Genomic DNA, 27,388 nt, shown 5'->3' with positions numbered 1-27,388 from the left:
CTCAACACGAGCAGGCAATGCGCCCTTGCGGCCCAGAAGGCCAACCGCATCCTGGGCTGCATCAAGAGAAGCGTGGGCAGCAGGGCGAGGGAGGGGATTCTGCCCCTCTGCTCCGCTCTGGTGAGACCCCCCTGCAGCGCTGCGTCCAGCTCTGGAGCCCCCAACATCAGAAGGACGTGGAGCTGCTGGAGAGGGTCCAGAGGAGGCCACGCAGATGCTGAGAGGGCTGGAGCAGCTCTGCTGTGAGGCCAGGCTGAGAGAGCTGGGGCTGTTCAGCCTGGAGAAGAGGAGGCTCCGGGGAGAGCTGAGAGCGGCTCCCAGTGCCCAAAGGGGGCTGCAGGAAAGGTGGGGAGAGACTCTTCAGCAGGGCCTGCTGTGACAGGACGAGGGGTGATGGTTTTAAAATAGAGGGAGGTAGATTTAGATTAGATATTAGGAAAAATTTTTTTAGACTGAGGGTGGTGGAACACTGTCCCAGGTTGCCCAGAGAGGCGGTGGATGCCCCATCCCTAGAAACATTCCAGGCCAGGTTGGCCGGGGCTGTGAGCAACCTGATGTGGTTGGAGATGTCCCTGCTCCTTGCAGGGGGGTTGGACTGGATGACCTTTGAAGGTCTCTTTCCACCCAAACGATTCTATGATTCTGTGATTCTATACGCTTCGCTCTTGACTGACTTTCTAGAAGGCATTTTAGTTTGTTGTACACCTCGGTTCTCACTGTGAAAAATAGCTGAACAGGCTTCCCTGCCAAAATGTTTGGGCTCTCTTGACAACAGATGGAAGAGAAGAGCTGGATATTGCTCCTCTTTGTCTTTAAAGAACAGAATGCCCAAGAATAACTTGTAATGCCAAATTAGAATATAAATAATACTGATAGCCAAGAATATTTATTTCTCTGTGTTCATTCATCAACACAAAAAAAAACAAACGGCTGTGTTGCAAGGCTCAGTTTTCAGGGAAAAGGATGGATACGGTGCTGTGCTTTGCCTTCGGTTACAGTCAGTCCATCACATGTTGTTTTACGCCGCTCCTTCCTCCTCAGGGGAAGAGCTCCTCGCATTCCTCCCCTGCTCCAGCGTGGCGTCACTGCCATGGGCCACAGTCCTTCATGGAACTGCTCTGGCGTGGGTCATCTCTTCCACAGGGTGCAGTCTCTCCAGAACGGCTGCCCTGGTGGGGCCTCCGTGGGCCACGGCGCCCCCTTCAGGCACCCACCTGCCCCGGCCTGGCGTCCTCCATCGGCTGTGGATGGATCTCTGCCCCTCCATGGGCCTCCATGGACTGCAGGGGGACAACCTGCTCCACCATGGTCGTCACCACAGGCTGCAGGGGAATCTTGGCCAGGAGCCGCGTTACTGCTCCCCCTCCTTAACTGACCTTGGCGTCTGCAGCCGTTCCTCTCACCAGAAGTTCTTCACAACAGGCTGGCAGACGCCTCTCAGGGCCTCTTCACATCCCATCTCCTCTCCACTTCTTGCAGCCGGGCCGGGCCGAGTTGGGCCCAGTCGCCGCCCGGCGAGAGGCCAGAGGGTGAGGCCTGCAAGGCCCACAAGGCTCGCGCCTCCCCCTCTTTGCCCCTGCTCAGCTGCTTCACATCTTCTCTTCTCTTTTTTTTTTTTTTTTCCTCTTTTTCCCCTTCTTAAATACGTTATCTCTCCTCCTGGTGCAACTTTCATTCTTATTTTTGGTGTACGAGTGCCTGAAGAAACCTTGTCCCCGCCCACGTTAACCCTCCTGGTACATTAATGGCGTTCCCTCTGATGTCGGCAAGCGTCTCGAGTCGCGGCCTGTTCGTTTTTTATTCATTTGTCCGTGTGTCTTACACTTCACTTACACTTTCCTTTTCCTGGGTTTGGCTGCATTTGTACCATCAATAACAAACGTAAGTGATCCGCATCGGGATTTTTTTTTTTTTTCAATTGTTTTGCATCCCTACCGACGCGGCGTGCACTGCACTTGCGATGCACCACGGGAGTTGTAAAGGTTCACGTCTCTGCAGGAGGCGAGACCTGTTTCGAAGCGTGCTCAAATTAGTCTGCGCTTAAAAAAAAAAGCGCCCTGAACGCTGTGTTCTAATGCACACAGAACAGAGCTCACAAGAGAAATCAGCAAGCGGGCGTAATATGTGGTGAGATGACATCTTAAAAACAACGTAAATATGGATTTGCTGTTCATCTCCTGAGCGACATTAAAATAAAAGCACTTAACAAATGCTCATTATAAATTCTCTTTGCTCCGTTAAACCCTTTCCCCTGGTGTTTTAGAAGTTAATTGCTTCCTGAGTACCTCTAAATATATAGGCACCCCCAGAACCGTGAGATACGTCATTGTCATCCAGCCGCAACGAGGTGTTTGGATGCTGTGACCTTCGCTGGTTCACTGCAGGGTCACGTCCTGCCTTCGTTGCGTGGTGCGTTCGTCTGAAGGCACCATGGCTCTGGTGGAGGTCTACATTGACTTCTCGGGGTGACTTGCTGAGAGATGACATGGCCTGTGAGAAGACAAGGAAGTCCGGTTGCTGAAGGACGTTGCTGGAGCTCACCCTGCAGCAGGGTGAGGCAAAGCCCCGGGTGTTGCCACCTAACCAAATGTTTGGAAGACGACTGGAGTCCTGGTTTATCATCTAACAAGGTAGGACACGCCCTCAATGGTGGTAACAGAGTCAACGGTAAGATTGGATTAAAAATTACAGGTTAGGTTGTATGCGTTTGACGTGTAGATGTTCCTCACATCTCCGTGAAGTAGATAAGGTGGAACTGCGCTCCTCAGGGACGGTTTTCAATTAAATATGGGAAATATTTTAAGCATGTTGACCTGTTAACACGTCTACAGTAGTGCCCAGAGGTTTGAGAGAAGACTGGGGTTTTATAGAAACACCTTGTAAGACTCTACTTCAAAGAATTTATAGGCAAAAAACTAAAGGAAATAGGGAAGAAAAAAAAAGTTGATGCTATAGGAGCTGAAGACACAAAAAATGTTGGCTTGTCCATCACTTCTTGAGAATTCACTGAGGATGTGAAGCCAAGTTTCCACTGTTCTCTGCATCCACTCTCAAAACAAATATTCTGTTGTTTAAACACTGGATGAAACCCTTTGGCGTGGAAAAAAGACGCTGAATTTCCCAACCTTCCTCATCCTCCGTAACCTCGGAAAATGCCTTCTTGAATTTTACGGCATTTGGTAAGTTGAGCTTCACTGAGTTCTTCTCTGTTGTTACGCGTTGTTCAGTTTACCAGAAGATGTAATTCTGTTGTGGTAGAGAAAGGATAATTCGCTGGTAGGTCTCTTATTTTATTGGAAGCAGTCATGAGCTCTTTATTACCCGTTTGAGCCTTTCTGATAGTGACTCCTTTTCAAATTAACCGATACGTTAGATGAAACGGCATCGCAGAAGTTATCTCCTCGTCCACCCTTGAAATGCAGCCGTTTCTGGTGTGCAAAGTGCCTGGAAGGAATAAAATCTAAAATTATTTTTCTCTAGTTGACAACCTGGGAAGAACTCGTTTGGAGAATTTGTTTAGCGGTCTGCTAAATGCGGGATGTTTTCTCCGCGTTCTGACCTAAGCGCTTTCCCTTGTGAAGAGATTCCACCAGAATTTGTGGAGAAACCCCTCCAGTTGCCTCTGAGCTGTCTCGCCCAGCAGGAACTCCACCTGCTTTGGGCTCATTCGTTGTGGCACTGCTAGTTGAAAACTTTAGTGTCCTTTGGGCTTCTTAGTTCACGTAGAATCATAGAATCTGAAGGTTGGAAAAGACCTTTAAGGTCATCAAGTCCAACCGTCAACCCAACACCACCGTGTCCACTAAACCACGTCCTGCAGTGCAACGTCTACACGTTTTTTTGAGCACCTCCAGAGATGGTGACCCCACCACTGCCCTGGGCAGCCTGTTCCAGTGCCTGACCACTCTTTCAGTAGAGAGGTGTTTCCTAACGTAGGGTGGTTTCCATTTTCTTGGGAGCGTTCCCCACTGCAGGCAATCTGGGCAACCACAGCCCTACCTCCAACCCTTCGTTTCAGGTCCAGGTTACGGAAGAAGTACGCTACGTCTGACTGTGATGTTGGAAGTGCTTTTCTCTCGTGATTTCGCGGAATTCAATAACCCTTACTTGCGGAGTACTTCAATTTGACATTTGTCCTGTAGATAGATGACCATTTCCTGGCGATAAACTGGTGTTACCAGGTCTAGGAACTGGTACTGGCGCTATTGATTATTAGACGTCGTGTTTTCACAAACCCAGGCAGGAGGAAACGAGCCTGTTCCCTGGTTGCTTTTTGAGATAATTGTGAATGACTGCTTTGCTGCCTCGTAGAAGGGTTTTTTTAGCCTCGGTGGCACTGGCAGGCCATGCAGGGCATAGACATCATTCTCTTGAAGACCTTTTCCCTTTTAAAAGGGCATTTCTTGCAGGAGTTGCTCTGCTTAGAACAAAATCTAGCATTTGTGTTTCTACTCCTTTCGTTGTTGATAAAGGGGAGTCAGTTTTTTGGTGAAGCAAGGACAGCAACAGAGAGGACAGAAGGGTCCTGTGGCAGCAGCTGGCTCAGCATCAAAGCCAGGTTCCTGCTCTCATCATGTTTATGCGAGCGGGTACGAATTGTCCCAGAGTTGCTTAGGTTGGCAGGGATCTCTCAAGTCATGTGGTCCAAGTCTTCGTTCAAAGCAGGGCCAGCTTCGGAGGTAGCTCTGGGTTGCACCGGTGTTCATCTGCAGCTGACTTCTGTGCACCTTCAAGGATGGGTGTTCCACAACCTCTCTGGACCCCCGCCTCCGTGCTTGACAACCCTCATATTTATTTTTTTTCCTGGTAACTAATAAGAATTTCTCTTGCCGCAATTCCCGCCGTTTCGTTTTCCTGCAGGATGGTGCCAGACCCCATCTGTTTTGACAAGATGTCTTTGTTTCCACTTGGTCTACAGGGAGGCCACGGCTCCTCGTGTCTCTGCCGTCCCACGGGTAAAATCGTGTAGCCTACAGTTAAGACCAGCTTTAGTAATGGTGGGGGGAAAAAAGAAAGAAAGAAAGAAAGATAAAAAGATGGCAGCCTTCCTCCTCAGCAAGCTCAGACAACGTGAGCAGGTTGTAGGGTGCTCGTAGACACACAGTGATGGTCAAGTAGAGTAGAAGGGATCAAATCTCGATGAACTGCGACTTCACTTTTGGGTAGGATGAAAACAGGCACTGACAAAGTGTTGGGAGAAGATTCTTGAAGGTATTACTTGTCTTTATTGCTGTTTTATTGGCTCTGTTGCCAAAAACGGGGTTTAAGTAGCTCTGAGTGGTGCGACGGGATGAGCAACGTTTTCACGATGATCAGTAGACCCCGTCTTAGCTCCGACTCTCCCAGGATACTGTAGAGCGCTCTGCGAGTCCCTCGTGTCAGGCAATGGTTAAACTGGGAAATGAGACGAGGACTTGAGATGGAATCTTTCTTTGAGAGAGAGCTGACGTGGAAAATCAGCTGAGTGCGCTACCCTTCTTCCAGCACCGTCGTTTAAGGCGAGGAGCTTTCCTCAGCTTGGAGCTCACGTCTAGTTGTCAAGCATTTCTTTTAGATTTATAGTTTAAAGAGAAAATTAAATTATACATGAAAACTCACCGTTTGCCAAAAGGCCCCGCGTGATGGCTGCGGAGATGTCACAATTTTACCCTCTTAAAGAAGAAAATAACCGTGATATCTTGAAGGAGTTGCAATTTGTTGATTATTTTCTTTCCGGAAACAACAGCTGTCAGTGGAAGAAATCGATTTTGTTCATGCTTAGTTTGAACTTCTTGTGCTTTTTTTTTTTTTTTTTTTTTTTTTGAGTTGAACTGCAGAGCACAACTTTATTTCCAGAGCATGTTCCACACCAACGCTGACACGGGGATTCTTGGCTGATGCTCTAATTAAAGCTGAATTCTTCGCTCAGCTTGTTCAAAGGCGAGAAGAGATTTCTTCTGCCAGAAGAAAAAAAAAAAAAAAGCAGCATAGAATTCTCTCCTTGTCTTGCTCCAGAATAGCAAATATAAATGGTATCATGGTTACAGGTGAGGGAAAAATTCAGAATTTACCTCTGAATTTTTGCAATTGCATTGCAACGGTCGTCTCCAAAGCCGCCGTTTCTTTGCGTTGTCCCTGCCAGGAGCACTAACGAGCCTTCTGTTCCGTTAGCTGCTGCACTTTATTAGTAGGTTTACGCTAAAAGTCTTTCCTCATTTGACCTCCCACTCCAGTCAGTGGCATTTTACCAAAAAAAAAAAAAAAAGCACCGGAACAACCCCGTAAGTGTTGTTAATATACAATGCAGTTCAAAAAGCAATGGTCTGTCGCTTGATAATACAAATGTTTTTTCATTTTTTTTTGTTATAAAGGACTAAAATGAACTCTAACACTGTGTTCAAATGCCGCGCCGTGGCAAATTGCCTCTTTCGCTCTTATCTAAGAGGAGACTCAAGCAATTATTTGTTGCTCCAGTTAACAGCAGCGCAAATTAACCACCTGAATTTAACATGCTTTTTTAACGGAAAGCTGCGGATCGCATCCTCGTCCCAATCTTAGCTCGTTTTTGCAAGCGTAACCTTACCCAACCTAGTGATAAACCTAAATCATGTGTCAGTCTGGTCAGTTTATAAAATTTGATGAGCTATTCATTGTGCTATAAGGGCAGTTGGAATGAAGTATGTGCTGTATCGTCTCGATTTTTAAATTTTCCACAAGCTGATCGCAATTTTCCACCTACTTTATCAATTTCTGCGTGTATATTTTTCACGATCATCTTCATTTTACTTATTCGTTGTTGAGAATTCCCAATGTAGTTTGGTCAGACGTGACAATTCTATAGGGTTGGGGGGGGTTTTGATAGTAATTTTGGGAATCAGGGTTTCTCAAAAAATCTTTCACATTTAAAAAAAAATCAGTGTTTAGGCTGACTTTCGTTTCTGACCGATGTCTCGTTCTTTAAAATTTAAGCCAACTCCAGACATCTGTGCCATAATCAGTGGAGATACATAACAGCCCTTACAGGCCAATTAATCTTATTTTTCTTACATACCTATCTTAGCGTGGGATTAATTATTCTTCAGAGGTACGTGTCTCTTCGGTCACTATATATATTCAGGAAGTACTGAATATGACATTATTAAACTCTCAGCTCAATCATGACTTTGTGTCTCGATAAATAAATCTTCACGTGGAATCTGGAGAGCAGCAACGCTTAGATAAATTAGAAATTAAAAGTAGGATGCTAATATATAGTGGAAATCGTATGAAAATATGATTTTCATACATCTCTGTGAATACAAAATAATTTCCTTATGATTAATGATATTACAGCCAAGTGAATTAATAACCGTACGATACTTGGCACGGGGAGTTATTAATGCGCCGGTCATTCGTTTGGCAATTTTGAAAGTTTAGCTCTCTGGCGATAGAAGCACAGAAGTCACCTGAATATGAAACAAATATGTCACTGTTTCTTCTGGACGTAAAATATGTGGGTGGAAAGGATATTAGTAACAATATGCAATAAGTACTTACAGATTATTTACTCATTTCAGATGCACTGTAATGGTATTAATCATGCGGAGCTGATTTTGGTGTTAATGTAGATGAAATATGTAATTCTGCAGCAGGTCTTTTGCGATGCCGCGTTAATAAATGCCTCCTCACATCCAAACATTTGTTATTTTTCCAGTCGAGAACTTTCAGGAGGCAGTTTCCCTCTTGGGCAGGTGTACAAGCACCCGATGGATTCAGCTGCAATTTTCTTCTGTACAAATAGAATTAAAGGGTGGAGGGGGGGTGAAGCAATTCATGTGGAAAAAATCAGGAAAATGGATTGCCTTGTTTTCCTCAGAAAACAGTAGGAAAAAACCAATATGGAACTGGTGCCTCCTTTCGCTTTGCCTTCATTTAGGGATATTTTTAGAGTAGGCCCGTGGTAAACTAGGCCACGCAGAGGCCTAGTAGTTCTCAGTGAGGTGAAAAGGGGTAAAATGGCTGTTACCAGCGTAATTCCGACATCAAGAAGTGAGGGAGGGAGGCTTTTTGCTCAGCATCCGGAAAGCGATGACTGGGGTGCGGGAAGTGGGCTGGGTTCAGGAGCACGAGTGCCACCCAAGCGACGCTGGAGAGCCTGAGGCCTGCAGCTCCCTGCTGCGAATTTTGGGATTTCAAGGCAACACAGCGCTGGTGATCCCCAACCATCTCTTCCCACATCGTCCCCGGGACAGCAACGTGTGGGAGCCGGTAGGAAGGCGCTGGCACCTCACGGCATCCCTCGTCTCCGCGTAGCGCCGCGTCTGAGGCTTCTTCTCCACAGAGCGACGGGCCTGGGAGTTATGGCGGGTGTGTAAAGTTGGTTCCAGCTTTTTTACACAGGCAAAGTGACAGGTGACTTGGCTTCAGTTGATTATTGATGATGAAACCACCAAGAGATTGAGATAAATAAAACCTTTGGAAACGAAATGATGGGCAGCAGTTTTGCTCGTCACTTATGTTGAAGAAGCGCTTGCTTAACTTTATTTTCTTTTTTCTTGTTTTTCAGGGAAGCGCTCGTCCGTCCTGCATCCCAGATCTGCCTTTTAACAGTCTGTGCTTTGTTTTGCCCTATTTATTTTCTCCCGCAGAGCCGAGTTCCCATTACGTGATCTCCTTAAAGGCCTTCAACAACGCGGGCGAAGGGGTGCCTCTGTACGAAAGCGCGACCACCAGGTCGATGACAGGTGAGTGGCAACTGCCGCTTCGTAATCTGCTTCTCGTTAGCGAACGTTGGCCTTACAAAAGCGCACGTTAGGCAAAAACATTTTTGATCGAGGCGATGGAAGAAAAGAGCTCCGCAACCTCCAGGTCCCTGCTAGAATAAATCAGCTTCATTTTCCACTTTATTTTAACGACGGAGGTGGAATGAATTATTTACCCTTCCCAGAAATTGGCTGTATAAATATAACGGGATGCCCACAAGTGCTTGCTCTTTTGTGCGGCTTGGCTTGGGAGAAGCATGACTCCCAAAGAATTTAAATATTTAAAGACGAGGGCTGAATGAAGCCCAGGTGCATTTATGGGTTGTTTTTTTTTTTCGTTTTTAAATTTCTGTTAAAACGAATTAGTTAAAACCACGCCGCCATCATGCACATTTTTACAGAAGCATGTGGAGAGGTTGGAAAAGGTGAAGGAACACGCTGAGAAAATTTTCCTGGCAGGATAAGGCTCGCAGAAGGGGTTACCCAGCGATAATGAAGCAGGGTGCTTTTAGGCAGCTATTTTTCACAAATGCGTCGTTGGGACGCAAGGAAAGTTATAAAATCAAAATGATTCTGGCGTAGCGCTGTCTGCCGTAATGCCTTGTGGTTTTTCTGCGGTCACTGGTGCGTGGATGGGACTGACGAGGGGTTAAAAGAACAGAACTGAGAAGGAAAAAAAAAAAAAAAAATGGAAATAAAAATTAAAAAGCAATTTTCCTCTGGAGCCACAGCATCGTTTGGCGACGGTTTTTCCCTCGCGTTTCACCCATGGTGTTCAGAGCTGCCTGGAAAGGGAGCTGTGTCACTGAGAGCAAACCCGATCACCGACGCTGGCTTGGGTGGACCGCGAGGGATAAATCACCCAAATGGTGCTTCTGTGGCTCTACAAGGAAAAATTACTTTGTTTTTTCCGTATGGTTTTGTGAAGTATTCCCATAAGAAATCTTGGAAAGTCAGAAGGAGGTAAAAAAAAAAAAAAAAATTAATTACACAATCAAGGGCAACCGTAACAAGCTATATTAGATTTAATAAATGTAATAAGTGTCAGGGAAGTTCTTCCTCAAAATTATGAATCTTTGTTCTTGTCTGAAGTCTACAGAGGTCATTCTTACTGAGCGTGTGTCTTGTAAAAATCGTTTTCCAGTGAGTTTGCCTCAGGATTCGCGCATATACTTTTATTTTTAAGGTTTTTGTTCTCCATCAATTTGATTTAAAAATTACCCAACTGGGCTGTGGGATTTGGTTTGATGTCTGCATGTAGCCTCTCGGAAACAAAACGAGGTTGTGAAAAAGGTAATTCAGGCTTGGGCTCTGTTGTGGTGAGCTGAACCCATGAGCGTCTGCGAGAAGTCCACCTCGGTCCTTCTCTCTTACGTCCGTACCGGGAGCTTCCCACCACCTCCCACCCACGGGATGCAGCCTCTGAAATGAGAAGGTGGCCTGGGTCGTTCATGGAGGAACAGCTCAAAAAAAGGCTTTTAGCAAAGCAGGAAAGCACGAGAACTGGGTTCTCCAAGCAGCAGCTGAGCTGATGCACCCTGAACACCAAAAAAAACCCCAAAATTGTGTCTTTGTGTGTCTGCTTAGCGTATACAAGGACATACTTTGGTGTGGGCTTCTGTGGATACGGTGTGGAAAATAAAGTTGCGTTAACCATGCAATATTCACGAAACAACTCCAAAGAGAGCAAGGAACTGTTTTCTCTCAAGAGATTGCAATTTCCAGATGTCCGCGGGTAAATAATAACAAATCAGACTTTGGTGGGAAACGGAGGAAGGATTGAGGGACTTATCTGATGGATTATAGACATTTCCCTCCTCCTCAGGTCAGTGATGATATGGTTTGGAAGTGGAATTATCTTGGATGATCGAGTTTGACCATTTATTTATATTATATTATTAAAAAAAAAACCCAAGAGAAACAGGTATTGCTCACCTTCCAAAGTTTACAGACGATGATTTTGGAAAACTTCAGGAAAAAAAAACAACTTGACTTTCAACTTGCAGAAGCTGGATTCTCCAGGATTGGGCAAAAAAGAGATTCAACTGCCAATCCCTCCCCGGGTGGAAGGTGTGTTGGAGTTTTGGGTCACTACAAGAGCAACTGGGTTGCTTAATTTCCTTCAACTCTCGTATTTAAATTTCTTATAAAGCAGATTTTGATGAAAGAAGCAACAGAAGAAGCAGGTGGAACCTCATGGCCTATCATACATTTTAAACATCCTTGTCTCCTCTGGTTTTCGTTCCGAAGGCTGTGACCTCCCGAAGATCTGAATAATTAATTATAAAACCATAAAAAAAAAAAAGAGTGATCAAAGAGTGTCAGGAGCTGGAATTGAACACGGAGCAGACAAACTGTAGCAACTGTCAGTGAGGAACTGTTAGAGTCATTTATGCTTTGATAAATTAATTAGCACATTATTTTAGGGTGAAATGAAACACAGAGCAACTTTTTGGTGTGCTTTTTCTGCGTTTTAACCGCAGCATTTTGAAATTGCATTTGGAAAATTCGCAACTTATAAAGAATGAATGAGTAAGTATAGTTTTATAAGGTAGGTCAGAAGTTGACCGAGTCCTTCAACCAATACAGAGGTGTTTAAACCAAGGAGAAGTGATCTCCGGTTCCCGTGTGAGTACCATCACCGTGCAGCCCAAAAGGGAAGAGACAACGGATATGAAACCAGACGGAGTTTACCCCGACGTTGCATAGAACACCGCCGTGGCCTGCGCACGGTGCTCAACCTCTTCCTCCCCAGAGACCACCATGATCTCCACGCCTGGAGGTGCACATTTAACGAGCTGATGGTGTTAACCCAACACTGCGAGATCTTCGCTGCAGTGGTGAAATTACGGCCTGGTTTGCCTAATAAACGTTGAAGGAGATGCAGAATATGTTCTTTTCAAGAGCCTAAAGCAACCAAAGAGCCTGCAAGAGGCTTCCAAGAGAGAAAAACCTAGGTAACTCCTACACAAGTATGTCATGCATAAATCGGGTTGGAAGATGACACGCTTTCCACTTTGTAGATGTTTCCAATAACGTTTCATTTAAATGATTCAATTTTTTAAGAAAATGTAGATCATTTTAAGGAAACGCTGTGCCTTGACTTCATCTTCATGTGAAGGGATCACGGCATACCTGGAGATGTTTAAACAGGTCGTGAAAATCGCACGTAGCGCTGGTTGGTTTTGTTGTAGTGATGTGACTGAAATGTTACTGATGCATTCTCATTTTGCATTAATGCCTTTCTTTCTGTTCTCCTCATGTTCCTCCTCCTCATTAATGCCATGCATTTAACCCATCGTGATGTGTGCCCCTTGGTGGCTTGTTTGTGTTTTGGTTTGTTTTGGTTTTGTTTTATTTTGGTTTTTTTTTCTGTTTAACTTACCTGTTCATTTCTTTTGGAATGCTCATTTGGTGATGTATGGACCCAGACCCCATTGATCCATTAGAAGTTGATTTTTATCCTTTGCTTGATGATTTCCCTACCTCAGTCCCAGATATCTCCACCCCCATGCTCCCACCAGTAGGTGTCCAGGCTGTTGCACTTACGCATGATGCAGTGAGGGTCATCTGGGCAGACAACTCTGTCCCAAAGAACCAAAAGACTACGGAGGTTCGCTTCTACACGGTCCGATGGAGAATGAGCTATTCGACAAGTGCTAAGTACAAGGTGACATTTTAACGCGTTCTGAATTTACGAGCTTCACGTTTTGTTTTGCAAAGACTCTGAATTGGCTTTGACGAGCTTCCCTCAACCAAAATTCCCCTTTCAACCCAAAGGAAATTTGCCTGAGTAACTACCACTTCCTAGAAACCCATGCGTTTAGTTGGGGGAAAGTTCCGTATTTTAATTCCATGTGCCAATTGTTGAAAGTTTTGATCTTTACTCTTTACCAATCGGATAGAACGTTGTCGCAGACTTGGTAGCACGATAGCGTAGCGTGAAGAGGAAGAAATATCAGTTGCAAACCCACCCGTACTGTATGACAACTCCCCCCACTTATATATTCCAAAATAGCAAAAAATGAAGGTTAGTTGACAAGAAAACTCAGTTTGATTGGTTATAACAGCAGCGTGCTACTTTCTGTATGAGAATTCCGTTTCAAGTCTGAATAAAAACAGTGCCAAAACCTGTGCAAAGAGATACGGCGGGACAGGGAAGGGGGAGGAACAAGCACAACCTTCAGGCATTTTTGTTTGCTCGGTTTTGAGCAATAAGCCTCCTTTCTCCACTCTCCTCAGCTTATTTATCGCGTCTCATAGAACACTTACCTTCTCCGTGATGGGCATGACCTTCCTCCCGTGCCCTGCCATGACGGTTGTTTTCGCTTGCCTGAAAGATCGTGTTGATCCAGAGCGAGTTGTTTGCTATGGATGTATTTTTATACGTGGATCCCTCCTTTTTTACTGTTCTCTGTCCTACCAAAAGTGCGTCGTTCTCCATCTCTGTAGATTTGGGGTACACCTACCTTACAGACTCATCTCGAGATCTTTCCCAGGCAATTTTCAGAAGAAGTGCGAATGATGGTGGAGAAACTCTTGCCTTCCATCTCTTTAGATTTGGGGTACACCTACCTTACAGACTCATCTCGAGATCTTTCCCAGGCAATTTTCAGAAGAAGTGCGAATGATGGTGGAGAAACTCTTGCCTTCCATCTCTTTTCAGATTGTGATTTTTTTCATCTCCATCAGAATCCAGCTTGCTGGATTGAGCGCCATTTGCGCTGAGAGGAGATTTAGGTCAGCTGGCTTTTTTGCTGCTGACCCACTCTAAAGCTTTTAAGTTATAGCTTTTTTTACAAGATATTAAAGTCCATACCTTGCTTTTACATCTGTTGCCGTACTTTTGACGACCTCAGATGCTGACGTGACGATTTTGTATGCTCGTGCGGTTGTAACAAGCTCTTAGATAATTAAGGATGCCAAAACCATGCGTTGTGGTGTTTTGAATGCCGCGCCATGATCTGACTCCTACTTAGAGTCGAGATCTTAGATGGATTTCCATGCCTAGCAAAACGAGTAGAGCACAGCGAATTACAGTTTGCAGCTCTGGTGATGAAATCAAAGCTCCTGAAGAGACAGCATCATGTTTTGCCAATCGCGGTCAATTTTTAACATTTTCTGTGGTTTCCTGATCCATTTCCTGCGCTGCATGCAGTGGAAAATGAGCCAAAATAATTCTGGTAGTCCGCTGTGCAGAGTATGTCCTGCTCAGAGGTGTCGAGCTCGTTGGCTTTCTGCTAAAACCAGGTGGACATCCGCCGCAGAGCCACCACGCAGGGCTCCAGGAGATGGTTGAGGAGCAGGAGGCTGAAGAGGAGAGAAGCAAGAGTGAAATTACTTATTTTTTGCCACCATCTCTAGTTTGGCCAGTCTGTTGGTAGCTTGTAAGGGTCTGATTCAGTTGTTCCCCTTCCATCACCCAGAAGAGGAAATAATTAAAAAACCCTTACAAGTGGGTCTACTTTCTTGAAATCACCACTTTTTTTTTTTTCTTTTTTCAAGGGAACAAGAGAAAAACTATTGTTATTCTTTGAAAACAGTGGGGAAAGCTTCCATTTTCTTCAGAGAGGTTTGGATCAGGCTCACAATTAGGTTTCCCCGTAGCACTTGCCAGTGCGTTGGCATTGAACCTCCCCGTCTTTTGAGCTTTTCCCGTTGACGTCTCCCATTGCTTCAGAAATCTCTCTCAAATCTAATACAACGAAGGGTTTAGCCTTTGCCGTTGAAGCTGGAAGTTTGTAAATTTAACTTTGCCCTGCCAACTTCGCTTTGTACAAACCGTCCCAGACAGGCGTGACGTCGCATGACTAAAGGCACTCGCTACAGTTCCACCCCCTTCATCTCAACACGATCTTAACTTCAAGGACGTTTGCGACTATTGAAATGCTAATTTTGAGTATTGAGCGAAACAGTCAAAGACAAACACTCAGCTGGAGACAAATAACTTTCTTTTTTACGAAAAAGAACCCGATGTCTTTATGCTCCACTAAAGACTATTTTGTCAAGAAATAGGTTCCAACCCTGATTGGGTTTTCCATGTGATTTTTTTTTTCCTCATCGTGTGTAATATCAAGCAATTTCATCGTGATAGTCATCAGATTTAGTTATCCTCATTCGTGCTGATGACTATTTTATGCTGTCAATCATTTCATTTCTTCCAAAAAAAAATTTCTGGGGGAGAAAATTATTATTCTCTATATGGAAATCCAGCCTTTAGTCCAAGAATAACTCGTATAAACTCTAGCAGGTAGATTTTGCCATTTTTGGCTGAGTAGTTTATGAACACGTAGGTTACAAGTGCTGTCTTTGCTTTGGTAAGACTTTTGATAGGGCGAAATTCTCTGCTGGATTAAACCCCAAGTAAAGATAAGTTGCAAAACCGCTGATTTCCAAGAAAGTAGGAATTTTAATTGAGTATGAAGATGATAAAATCTGGTGTTGCGTTAAGTCTTCCTCTTAAGTAGCGTGCAAAACGCTTGTCAGAGCGCTTGCGATAAAGCGTCGTACCATGCGTACGTACCATGCGTCGTACCATGCGTACGTAGCGCGTTCGTTAACGTCTCTGCACGTAAATTTTCCCCTCTCCTCCTTGAGTATTACTTCTTTATTCTGTGACATGTTGGCGGTTCGATGTCCCGTTTTTAGTGAAAGTCGATTTATTTTTGAGTCATCTGACGGTTAGCATCAGAATGGCATTGCTGATGCATGCCAGCAAGATGCCTTCTTGTGAACCGCGGCCCAGATGCGAAGACCAAGTTAGTCTTCCGATGGAAAATCATGCGTAAGTTGTCCTTCCTCAGTGAACTTCACATTTATCGGTCGATAAAGATGGAGAAGTGCACAGCACCTTTAACTCGCTGTCCTGAAAGTTGCTGACGCCGGAGGATTGCACACCAAGCTTCGTAGCTTGAAAAGATCGTGTTTCGATCTCTATCATAAATATGTGTTAACCTAAGGAGCTGAGAAGCCTCAGTCCAGACCATTCTAGTGGTAAAAATGCTTTCTTAGGCCTCAACTAAAAATGAGAAGATATTAAAACCAAGGTTTTTTTAGAAAGGAACCCATCAAAGAGGCTGAAAATGTTCCTTTTTTTTTTTTCCCTTGTATGGGCATAGATGAAGGACGTAGGGTTAGCTTCCAATTTACATGTGAAAAAAAAAACAACGCAGGGCAAATCGCTTTGTCTGGGGAAAGAGAAAGCATCACAATAATTTATTTAACGGCCTAAATTGTAGGCAGCAAGTTTAGTATCATATTTATGGTGCTCAAAATACTCCTGTGAAGGTGCGCAGTAGCGATAGAGCTCAAAAAATAAATCCATTGTCACTGTGTTTTGCTTGGCTACCGGCAAAAAAAGAGTGGCTTTGAAGATGTTTTGTGCTCCGTCTCTTTGCAGTCGGCCGATACGACCGCTCTGAGTCACACAGTGATAGGCCTGAAACCAAACACCATGTACGAGTTCTCCGTCATGGTCACCAAAGGTCGACGGTCCAGCACCTGGAGCATGACCGCGCACGCCACCACCTATGAAGCAGGTACGGCAAGATGTTTGGGTTTTATCATCTAAAGCCTGGTCCAAGTTCATCCGAACTGCATAAACCGACAGTGTACGTACAAAATTAACTGTTATTTGTTCGAGTTTTTTTTTGGGGGCAGCAAAGCAGAGCAGTCATTCTACTGAGCTCTGGTGTCATTGCAAGAAGTTAGGAGAAGGTAGAGTCATAGAATCACAGAACAGTTAGGGTTGGAAGGGACCTTCAAAGCCCATCCAGTCCAACCCCCCTGCAAGGAGCAGGGACATCTCCAACCACATCAGGTTGCTCACAGCCCCGGCCAACCTGGCCTGGAATGTTTCCAGGGATGGGGCACCCACCACCTCTCTATGTAATATTTTGCCCCAGAATATAATGAGTATCTCTGACTTTTTATGCTAATTTAAAATAGATTTCATTTTTCGAAGAAACCCAGGAGCAGGTGAGACTAATTATTCTCTTACTAGTAGATAATGATTTTACCACTTTGAAATTTTGACTTATGAAGTTCTGCGTGTCTCAAGGTCACGAGTTCCCATCTTAATTCTCTTGGTGAAAAGGATTTAGTGACTGCTTTTATTTAATGACGGATGGATAGCACACCTTCTTGACTCAGGAGCTTAAGGGATCTAAAGAACAACCATGGAGCTGTTGGAGAGGGTCCAGAGGAGGCCACGCAGATGCTGAGAGGGCTGGAGCAGCTCTGCTGTGAGGCCAGGCTGAGAGAGCTGGGGCTGTTCAGCCTGGAGAAGAGGAGGCTCCGGGGAGACCTGAGAGCGGCCTTCCAGTGCTTAAAGGGGGCCTACGGGGAAAGATGGGGAGAAACTCTTCAGCAGGGCCTGGTGTGACAGGACGAGGGATAACGGTTTTAAACTAGAAGCAGGGAGATTCAGACTGGATATAAGGAAGACATTTTTTACGCTGAGGGTGCAGAGACACCGCCCCAAGTTGCCCAGAGAGGTGGTGGATGTGCAAAACGGCAAAATGTTGACTTGAATAAGTGCCCTGCCGACAGTTTGGCGTCCTTCCTATGCTCCATATTTTTATACCTCTATGTTTCATTTCTAGCAAGCAGCCATTATTAAGATGAACAATATGCTCGTAATAAACAAATACACTTTGAAGGCTTCATTTAGCTGCTCTTCTCGAGCAGTTGAGTGGTGGTTTCTAAGCAGGAAGCCGGGACCTGAAAGACACTTCAGATTCTGAAGGGGTCTAAATGCGGTTTTGATAACGGACCTCAGATACGTATTAAATGTAACCCTAGCTTAGTGGGATATAAAATATTGGAAAAGGGATGAAGATGGAGTCATCTCTTCAGATAAGAGCGTTCTTTCTGAAATTAATTGTTTCTCTCTCTTTTGTGTGCCTTCAATTAACTGTGGTAGGTAAATGTGCAATTTTTTTTTTGGAGTAAGCTGTTGAGCTCCGCTTCTGAAAATCTCAAGCAGATTTGCTTTCAAGTAACTTCACTGAACTGCATGAGGTTTGTCCTGGTTCTGGCCAGGATAGGGTTAATATTTACCTGAGCTGGGTGGAGAACTGAAGCTGGTAGCCCCTATGGCTGGGATAGTTAACTAATTAGCTAACAGCTGGGGTTAATTTACCCAAATTAGCCAAAGGGCTATTCCATCCCATCTGACACCATGCTCAGTATGTAAGTGGGGAGGGTGCTGAAGGGAGGCCCCCTGCTACTTGGAAGAGACTGGATGTGGAGATCTGTTGTGAGTTATTGTACTGTATTTGTTTTCCATCACTGTCTTGTTTTCTTCTGTCATTACTGTTAAATTTACTTTTTGTTCAATCTCAACCCGCGTGTTTGGGTTTTTTTTCCTGGTTTTCTTTTGTTTGTCAAATCTCCTCCTATTCTCTCGGAGAGTGGGGGGAGTGAGAGAGAGACTGCGTAGTCTGGTCCCCGTTGGGGCTGAACTATGACAGGTTATATCCTGGAGAAAGACTTGTAGAATCATAGAATTGTGGAATGGTTTGGGTGGGAAGGGACCTTGAGGGGTCATCTAGTCCAACCCCCCTGCAAGGAGCAGGGACATCTCCAACCAGATCAGGTTGCTCAGAGCCCCGGCCAGCCTGGCCTGGAATGTTTCCAGGGATGGGGCATCCACCACCTCTCTGGGCAACCTTGGTCCAGTGCTCTACCAACCTGTTCCAGTGTTTTCCGTAGTCTTTAGGGTTGCCTATAAGTCTTGCTATAGTCCATAGAGAAGAAATTCTGTGATTTTGCTTCTTTTGTTTCTTCTTCATCTGTTGTAGACAGCAACATGTACATTTGGGCACCAACATAGTACGTGCTAGATTTTCCTGAAGGTGACTGGTGGCCTTGAAAACACTCGAGGTGCCACCACAAATCAGTTTCTACCAGCAGGTACCAAACGAAGTCTGCTGGTAAATATTGATTTGTTGGGTTCCTTTTTTAGATGAAAATCACAGTACCGGCCGGTTAATTAACGAAGGGAAAATAAGGGGGAATCTACGTGTCCTTAGATTTTCCCACGTGATTGCAATGCAATTATCTGAGCTTGATGGAGCGGCTCTGTTAATTAATGGCATCCCGCACTGCTGATCTTTCTTGCCTGTCTTGTACCCCTTGCGCGTGTTGGGTTTCCCGTAACGATATTAAAGAACGTACGTGTCGGCATCGGTACAGAACTCGCTGGAGATTACTGCCGTGCCAAAGGGACAGTTGTTATGCCTGTAATTCAAAAGCGACTCTCGAAGCCAAGTTCCATCTCTGGATCTGCCTACGCAACCATTACTGGTGTTAATGAGTGCTAAGGGAAACGGCTAAAGCTTCGATTTCTCTCACGATGTCTTGTGTTCGCAATCTGCTGAGAGCAGAGCTCAACTTCAGCCCTTCAGCGGGGCTCGCGTGGTGATCGCCAGCGTGGAAAGCCTGTGCTACAGGAGCTCGACTGGTTTAACCTCACAAAAGACAGAAAATCTAGGAAGGGGAAGGGTTTATTCATGAAAATGTGTCAGAAAGGTTAGTATCGGAGAACGGAATCGTAGGATGGTTTGGGTTGGAAGGGACCTTCAAAGCCCACCCAGTCCAACCACCCTGCAAGGAGCAGGGACATCTCCAACCACATCAGGTTGCTCAGAGCCCCGGCCAACCTGGCCTGGAATGTTTCCCGGGATGGGGCTTCCACCACCTCTCTGGGCAACCTGGGCCAGTGCTCCACCACCCTCAGCGTAAAAAAATTTCTTCCTAATATCCAATCTGAATCCACCTCCCTCTATTTTGGAACCATTCCCCCTCGTCCTGTCACACCAGGCCCTGCTGAAGAGTCTCTCCCCATCTTTCCTGCAGCCCCCTTGAGGCACTGGGAGGCCACTCTCAGGTCTCCCCGGAGCCTCCTCTTCTCCTCACGTTTGGAAAGGATCTAAGTAAGTTGTAAGTGCCTACTGAGTAGCTCATGCCTACTACGATGTGTAAGGAATTCAAAAAGAAGGTGAATAACTTCTGGTTTCAATTATTTTCTCTTTTTCCAGCTCCCACCTCTGCTCCCAAGGATTTGACAGTCATCACGCGGGAAGGGAAGCCCCGGGCTGTCATTGTCAGCTGGCAGCCGCCGTTGGAAGCCAACGGAAAAATTACTGGTAAACATTTACATTATCTTGTATTTTCCTTTTTATTTTACTCTTCTGATCATTTGCCGCTCCTTATCTCTTTTTTTTTTTCCCGCGGATGCTTTTTAATCTGACATTATTTTATTTTCTCTTTCTTTTATCGGCCAACGGGTCTAGAATTCAAGGAATCGTTAGGAATACCGCAAGATCTAGAACTCAGCGGATAGAAATCTTTTCTTTTTCGGTGCTAAGAGCAGTAATGTAAGTTTAAAAACGCAGCAATTAAGCAAAGGTTTTGTGGTACGTGCTGCTCAGTCATAGTTAGAAACCACTAATATGAAATACTGCGCCGATAATGCGATATATCATATGGATAATGATAGGTTGCTCGGTGCCACGCATAATGGGAGAATTTATTGGTAGATATTTAACTTGGCAAGAACAATTTAAGGAAAAAAAAAACCTCTACTATTGACTGACAAGAACTGAACTTAATAGATGCTTCATAATGACAGATTATATTTTTTTTCTCAAAAATATTGCGCATAACCTTAGTGCCTAATTAAGAAATCCATTACAAACGTTTCATGTTAATTTAATTTGAAAAACACGGTGGAGTTCTACCTGAGATTTTGCGTTTAAATGATCATTTGAGTCTGCTCAGAGGCTTGTAATTATTAGGAGGAATACTGCTCATCTTCAAAAAAACGTGCACGCCGCGTTCACGTTACTACGAGCGGTTGGGTCAGACCAGTTCTACAACGCATTTTCCTGTGGGAGGAAGTGGGCGTACGTCACCGTTACCGCTAGTCATCTGCTGAAGCGTTGAGCAGTATCAACGGAAGAGACGGAACGCTCCACAACGACGTCCCGTGAAGAGCACTGGGTTGGGTTTTAACGGTTGTGACTCTGCAGGGCTTCGGTGGCATCAGATGAGCTTTTGTGAGTGACACCGGGGAAGTATCCCAATTTGTGTTAGCGGTAATAAAAAAGTAGGGATATATTTCCATGCGGACATCTCCCAATGGTAATGACTCCTGGGTTAGACTTGCGTAACTGTGTAGAATTTCGCTCTACGTTACCATCAACACTTCACAATCCTTTGGACCATGGCCAAGAGGAGGAAGTTTGGATGAAATACCGTTTCCACTAACCTAATTTAGCCATCTGGGAGAAGAAATCATCATTCTGATGGGCAACACACTGGAATGAGCGCTTATGGTCCTGATTCCCCAGCGAATCTTGCCTTCCAGTTCCCAGTTTCCTGATTTCCAAGGCATGAAATGGTTTCATGGTAGGAGTTTTTCCATCGATTGCAGCATTCAGACCTGAGAGCGGGCTGGATCCCCCGACGTCCACGCGCAAACTTCTTTCTTGGTTGAAGAACCACTCTCATAGGGGTTTTTTGCTGTGTAGGTGGTCAAGTGTTTCTTGGAGGTGTCAAGCAGGGGAAACAACTCCTTGTAGAGAGCAGAAGTGTTCCCAGCAACCAAATCTTCATCCCTACAAATGCTTGAGCAAGGGTGTTTGTGTTAATTTGAGAAACATATATATCTCCCTGGAAACGTTCAAGGCCAGGTTGGATGAGGCCCTGAGCAACCTGATGTGGTTGGAGATGTCCCTGCTCCTTGCAGGGGGTTGGACTGGATGGGCTTTGGAGGTCCCTTCCAACCCTAACCATTCTCTGATTCTATATTTTCATAACTTCATATGTATTAATTCAAATGTCATGGTCAAAGAAGGTCAAAAGTCAAAGCTTTAGGAAACCCAAGCTATGGGTGTCTAAATAAAATCCCAGAATATAAAACAAGAAGAAAAAAAAAACCACCCAGAAAAATGTACAACTTCCATCCTCACACCGCTTGTCCATGACCATTCCTGTGGTTTAAAAAAAAAAAAAAGAAAGAAATTGAAAGAAATAAATAAAAAGAAAGAAATTTAAATTTAAAAATTAAAAAAAAAAAAGGAAAAAATGTTTTCAAATTTAGGCAGAGGGTAGTGTTGAGGTTGGATTGGCACAGACCTCTCAGCCTTTCTTACAGGTTTTTTTTCTTCTTCCCAAAATTTCATTTCCTGGCAGGGTTATTCCAACGAATTGTTAACGTTTCTTAGCACTGGTGCTTATTTTATCTGTGTTTTGTGACGGAAGCCCGTTAAAATTTGATTGCCACACTAATGGAGAGACTGGTTTGTTTTTTTTTTTTTCAGCTTACATCCTCTTCTATACTTTGGACAAGAACGCTCCGATTGATGACTGGATTATGGAGTCCATCAGCGGCGACCGGCTCACCCACCAGATCGTAGACCTCAACTTGGACACCGTCTACTACTTCAGAATCCAAGCTCGCAACGCCAAGGGAGTGGGGCCCCTCTCCGATCCGATTTTCTTCCGGACGCTGAAAGGTTTGGATCTGTGTCATCTTGGCTCTTAACGATCCGTAGAATTTCCCAGTGGCTCCGTGGGAGCTTGGCAATTAATTCCATGTCAACCAGAAGAGTTTCTGCTCCTTGAGACGATTATTGAGAGATAAAAGCGAAACGCTACATATGGTGGTTGACAAAAGTAAACCGCATAATGAGGCAGTAACGATATTTTTCCATTCAATCAAGCGAGGGAAAGCGCTCTGACACCACCTAACTTTCTCCTATCCCTAATCAAGCTAATTGGATCTGACTGGATTTCTCTAGGGAGGTCCCTTTTCATTTTGGATCCTCCGGTGACTGTCGCAACCCGCGATGACTCATTCCTATCAACAGAGCAGGCAGGCAAAATGATGATGAAAAAAAACTCTCGGCAAACTGAGAGGCAACTTGACTTTGTTGTCCTAGATATTAACGACAGACTAATTAATACCTCATCCCTCTCCCTTAGTGACCAGTGAGAAGGAGCAGGCAAAACAAGGGCGTATATATATATATTTTAAATTTTTTTAGCTGATATTTCAGTGTCAAGGCGTTTATGACGCCAAAGGTCTGCACTTATATCAGGCTCAATTTCAAATTAACGTGGAGAGATCTTCTTCTTCTCTCTTCCTCGCTACTTGTGTGAAACCTTGACGTGATCTACCCAGAAATTGCTAATTGGGAAGATGTAAGCGATCTTCCCGCGAGCGGGAAGCGAGGTGCTCGCCGCGGCTCCGCTCCTCATGTTTTAACTGTCACTCATTCGTTTGCGCAAAGGTAGGAAATTACTTTTCAAAAGGAGTGTAATTAATGAAAAACCTCCAATGACATCGACGGAGAACCTATTCCGGGAAGGAAGCGTGGCGGATGAGAAGAGCACATTATCGCTGTGCCTTCTCTAGAGAAAATCCGGGGATTTGTGTATAAAAATAACATCCTGGCAGAAGGTAGTTGAAACTGGGCGCAGACTGGGCCTGAGAAGTCACGACTGGAGGGAAATTAGGGAAATTCAGGCTCAAACCTGTGCCTAAGAGGCTTGGAATTAGCGTTCACGCTCTTTTTTAATCAGTTCTAAGTGACTCAATTGAACGCGAGTTGTACAAAAACCAAGCAAAACGACTGCAGAGAAGGGTTGACCCATCGTCCCCACATCATTCCCTTTGGTGGGATTTGTTTGTTTGCTGGGAGAGAACTTCTCTTTGAGTTCATCTTTCAGCAAACCTCTATGTGAAGGGCAAATTCCCTTTTTCCGCTGCCTCTGAAGGAAGGAAACTCCATTTTCAGCCATTAAGGAAGGCTTTGGATGAGTGAACCAATGTCCTCCCAGCACTGGTGGAGAGCTTGGCCTTTATTTCCTTGCTATCAATGTCTCTAAAGCCTGCGATCGACTGGTCAGACTGGGAGTGAAAAGCCTCATCCAACAGTTTTCATGAATTAGTGTGAATCGGGGAAAAAAAAATTGAAAAATTGTCTCAATTTGTTCTGAGCTTATCACCGCCCGCCCAGATTTGTGGGACTCGCTTGTCCAAGTCGTGTTTCACTTGGGATGAATTATTGGTGAGATCCTGATTATTCGTTCTCCCACCGCCACGAAACAGGAAGAGAGCGCGCTTTGCAGGCGCTTCGTCTCTATCGAGGGGACGGTGCCAACTTAATTTCACGCTCGCGGTTTGTGCCGAGCGGGAGAAGTCTGTTAGACCGAGTTGAAGATGAGTCGAGGCATCCAAATATAATAACCGCAGACTAATGAGATATGAAAAAGATATAGAGACCCAGATAGCGAACTCAACCGAGAGATTAATGCACTTGATAGCACCTACTTTGTAATGTTTACACAAAATGCCGCAAAATTCATTTGGGAAATGAATCCTAGATCAGGCCGCATCAACAGATATCAAAAAGATGAATTTATACATTCGTTACGTCTTGTAATAGCCGACGAGGACCATGTCTACTACCCTGCCATGAATATTTAATGATATCCACCCTAAATATGTCGTGTTCCATACTATTCAACGGGCTTTTTGACAAATCGAGGCCCACGCTTGAGATGAGAAGACTTTCTGAAGTCTTGAGTGACGCAAAAATGGTGGTTTCCTGCCCGTAATGATTATTACGTGGATGCGCCGTACGGTAACGTGCGGCAAATCTATGTCCCGGTGAGAGGGAGTTGTAAACCACGAGGAACTACGCGAGCGTCAAAGAGCCGCTAAGTCACCCGCTGTCTCGTTTCCTATATTATTAGCGCCTCAAGCTCCTCCAAGGAAACCAAGCCGTTGCGTGCGTTGTCGTTGCAACGGGAGTATTTCTAGGGACTTTTCCCTTTCCTAGGGAAAATGTAGCGATCTGTGAGAACGAGATGTGTTTAGCAGTAAATAACACTCCCACAGAGCAATGAGTTTCCGTTCTTTTCCACCTCAGCTCCGCTGATGAGAATATACCGGCAAACGGGCAAATCCGTAGCGTATGAAAATTGCGAGCTTCAAGCAATCCGCGACGGTTTGCATCAGTTGAGAATCTGCTTTTTTTATTTGTAGTGCTCTAGCTGGTTAAGTTTATCACTCGAAGCATGAAGAATCTGATACGCGCATTCTTAGAGACCTGAAATAGGATAAAATGTGGTTGAATATAGCACTTTTTTTAATATATATATATAATCTGGGCAAAAATTTGAGATCGTTACTAAGAATTTTCTTACTCAGTGTAAGACTGACTTCAGTAAATATTATATATAATATTTATAAGCAAAAAGTGCCCAAATAATGTGTGGACTTTTACGGCATATAAATTTTCAGAAATTTAAGTCGCAGAAGCAAATAATTAGGCTGAAATTCGTTTGCAACTGCCTATTGAACCGTGACAACTAACGAGTGGATAAATGAACCGGTGACAGACAGACAGCAAGGAGGATTTCCTCAATATTTTAAGTGAGTTGTCGGTAATTTTTTTTTTTAATCTATTACAGAAACAAGCAAATTTCAAAACAATGTGCTTACGCTTGTTTCTGCTTGGCCGTAGCTATTCGGGATTTTAAACAGACTTTTCTTGAGTGCTGAGCTCTTTTAATTATAGAAAAAATAAAACATTTTAAAATATAGAAAAATTATAGAAAAAAAATTAATTATAGAAAAAAAGAAATTTAAAAATATAGAGAAATTATAGAAAAATTTTAATTCTAGTAAAAGAGTGGCGTTCTGCTTATTGGCATCGCACAAGACTTTACGTCAATACGTACAAACCAAAAAGAAATGTTGATAGACATCATGTCAAGGATGAATGAAAGAGTTGGATCAGTTGTGAGGGAGGAAGAGGCCCCGGGCTGAGCTCGGTAACGCTCTCAGATATTCCCATCGCGCCGAAATCGGCAAGGAAAACTATACCCGGCATAACCGGCACTAAACATGTATCCCCCACCACCTGCCCCAAGCAGGTGTCACCCACCTCGACCATGGGTTTCACCTCCTCCATCGTCTGGAGAAGGTGGCAGACGCCCAACGGTGCCGTGGAAGCATCTCAGCAGCATCAGCGCTTGGATGGAGGTCACTGCAGTCACAAGCAAGGTTTCATGTTTCCATAAATACGGTTGTCCTAAGGGAAAGGTGACCGCCAAGGTTTGGCTGAGTGGAGGTTTGATTTCCAGATTCATCTGCCAGATCACTTCTTTTCCCCCTAATTACCTGTACTTAAGATTCTTGCCTAATTTATTAAGCAGAGGACTGGGTGACGCTCTGCAACGGTAGCTCCATCTGAAGCCGAGGAAAGTTTAATTCCCTCAGCCAGCTCATGAAGCTGTAGAAGCTGTAGCTGCGCAGAAAAGCTTTTAATATATCTATTGAATTTTGAAGTCTTGTCTGGTGACCTTCAGATCACGCTATCTTTTATGGTTCTTCTGAAAAAAAAAAACATTTAAATAGTTTTAAACTCCTTTGTAAAAAGCTGAAACAAAGATAAGGCCAGGTTGGATGAGGCTCTGAGCAACCTGATCTGGTTGGAGATGTCCCTGCTCCTTGCAGGGGGGTTGGACTGGATGACCTTTGAAGGTCCCTTCCAACCCAAACCGTTCTGTGATTCTGTCCCCTAAGTCATAGGGTTTAGTTTTAGGTAGTTCTGTGAGGAGCAGGGAGTTGGACCCTTATGGGTCCTTTCAACCTGAGATATTCCAAGAATCAGGACGTGGTTTAGTAGGCGTGGTGTTGTTAGGTTGACAGTTGGACTTGATGATCTTGGAGGTCTCTTCCGACCTGAAGACTCTATGATTCTGTGTTTGTCCTCTCAGTTCTCCAGGAGCTCTCTGAAAAAGGGAACGGTAAAACCCATCCTCTCCTCCTGCACCACCCACCCTTGGTGCGGGACGGCAGTGCTGCGCCACCCCGCTAACGCGCTCGGTGATGTGAGGAGCTGTCAGCCTCTAATGACGTTGTCTCTTTCTTGCAGTCGAGCACCCTGACAAAATGGCCAACGACCAAGGTACGGTGCCCTCAATCTGTCACCTTTTCTGCCGGAGCCTCGGGGCCGCGCCGGGGAGGTGGGGGGGTCGCGCTTTTCACCTGGCTTGCACACCTGATGAGGCCGACGCTGACGTAATAATTAATCTTGTTAATGAAGTTCTGCTCGGCTGAGGCTGCTGCTTTGATGAGGAAGATGTAAATTTTCAGGAGAGGAAATTGTTTTGTCTCTTTTCTGAAGGACCAATTAAAATGTCAAGCTTCTTTGTATGAAACGAATTTTTAGTCTCTTTGCTGCACTTCTGAATAATTCACATTAAGTGTAATTAAGCTCGGCATAATTTCCAGGCTCATCTCACACCCTTCCGTGGGTTATAGATTAAAGTTCAAAAACCCTCCTGTTGAGAAATCATAAATCATCTTTTTTTTTTTTTTTTTTTTTCCCCTCAAAGCAGCAGCTCCTCTTTAATAATCGCAAAGTTTCGGCAACTTTTCAAGGCGTTATCATAATGTTTTTCCAAATCTGAATGTGTGGCTGTTTAGTCACCGTTCCTCCGCTCTTCTCTCCTTTCGAATATTTGTGAAGTCTGTCGCTAGGATATTTTTTACAATTTACCACAAATTTTTAGGAAAAAAAAAAATTCACAAAAAAATTTAGAAAAATTTTTGACGCTGAGGGTGAGGGAACACTGGAACAGGT

At 44.5% G+C, this 27,388-nt stretch overlaps 1 protein-coding gene across 2 annotated transcripts in view; it reads left to right on the top strand.

Moving 5' to 3' along the window:
• The window catches only part of LOC104485672 (netrin receptor DCC-like), a 368,885-nt gene that overhangs the window by 310,586 nt on the left and 30,911 nt on the right, over positions 1-27,388 (top strand). The window contains exons 16-21 of one of the 2 annotated variants that reach the window (XM_086769575.1): positions 8,607-8,702; positions 12,212-12,390; positions 16,120-16,258; positions 19,763-19,870; positions 22,049-22,243; positions 26,678-26,710. In XM_086769575.1, the coding sequence (XP_086625701.1) occupies positions 8,607-8,702; positions 12,212-12,390; positions 16,120-16,258; positions 19,763-19,870; positions 22,049-22,243; positions 26,678-26,710 (750 nt within the window). Of the gene's footprint in view, positions 1-8,606; positions 8,703-12,151; positions 12,391-16,119; positions 16,259-19,762; positions 19,871-22,048; positions 22,244-26,677; positions 26,711-27,388 lie in introns of both variants that reach the window. The other variant, XM_086769574.1, reaches the window with a different exon arrangement.

The sequence above is a fragment of the Chlamydotis macqueenii genome, chromosome W (genome assembly GCF_036417535.1).
Source record: "Chlamydotis macqueenii isolate bChlMac1 chromosome W, bChlMac1.mat, whole genome shotgun sequence".
NCBI lineage: Eukaryota > Metazoa > Chordata > Aves > Otidiformes > Otididae > Chlamydotis > Chlamydotis macqueenii.
Note: the sequence above shows the minus strand (reverse complement) of the source record. Positions and strands in the feature narration are given on the sequence as shown.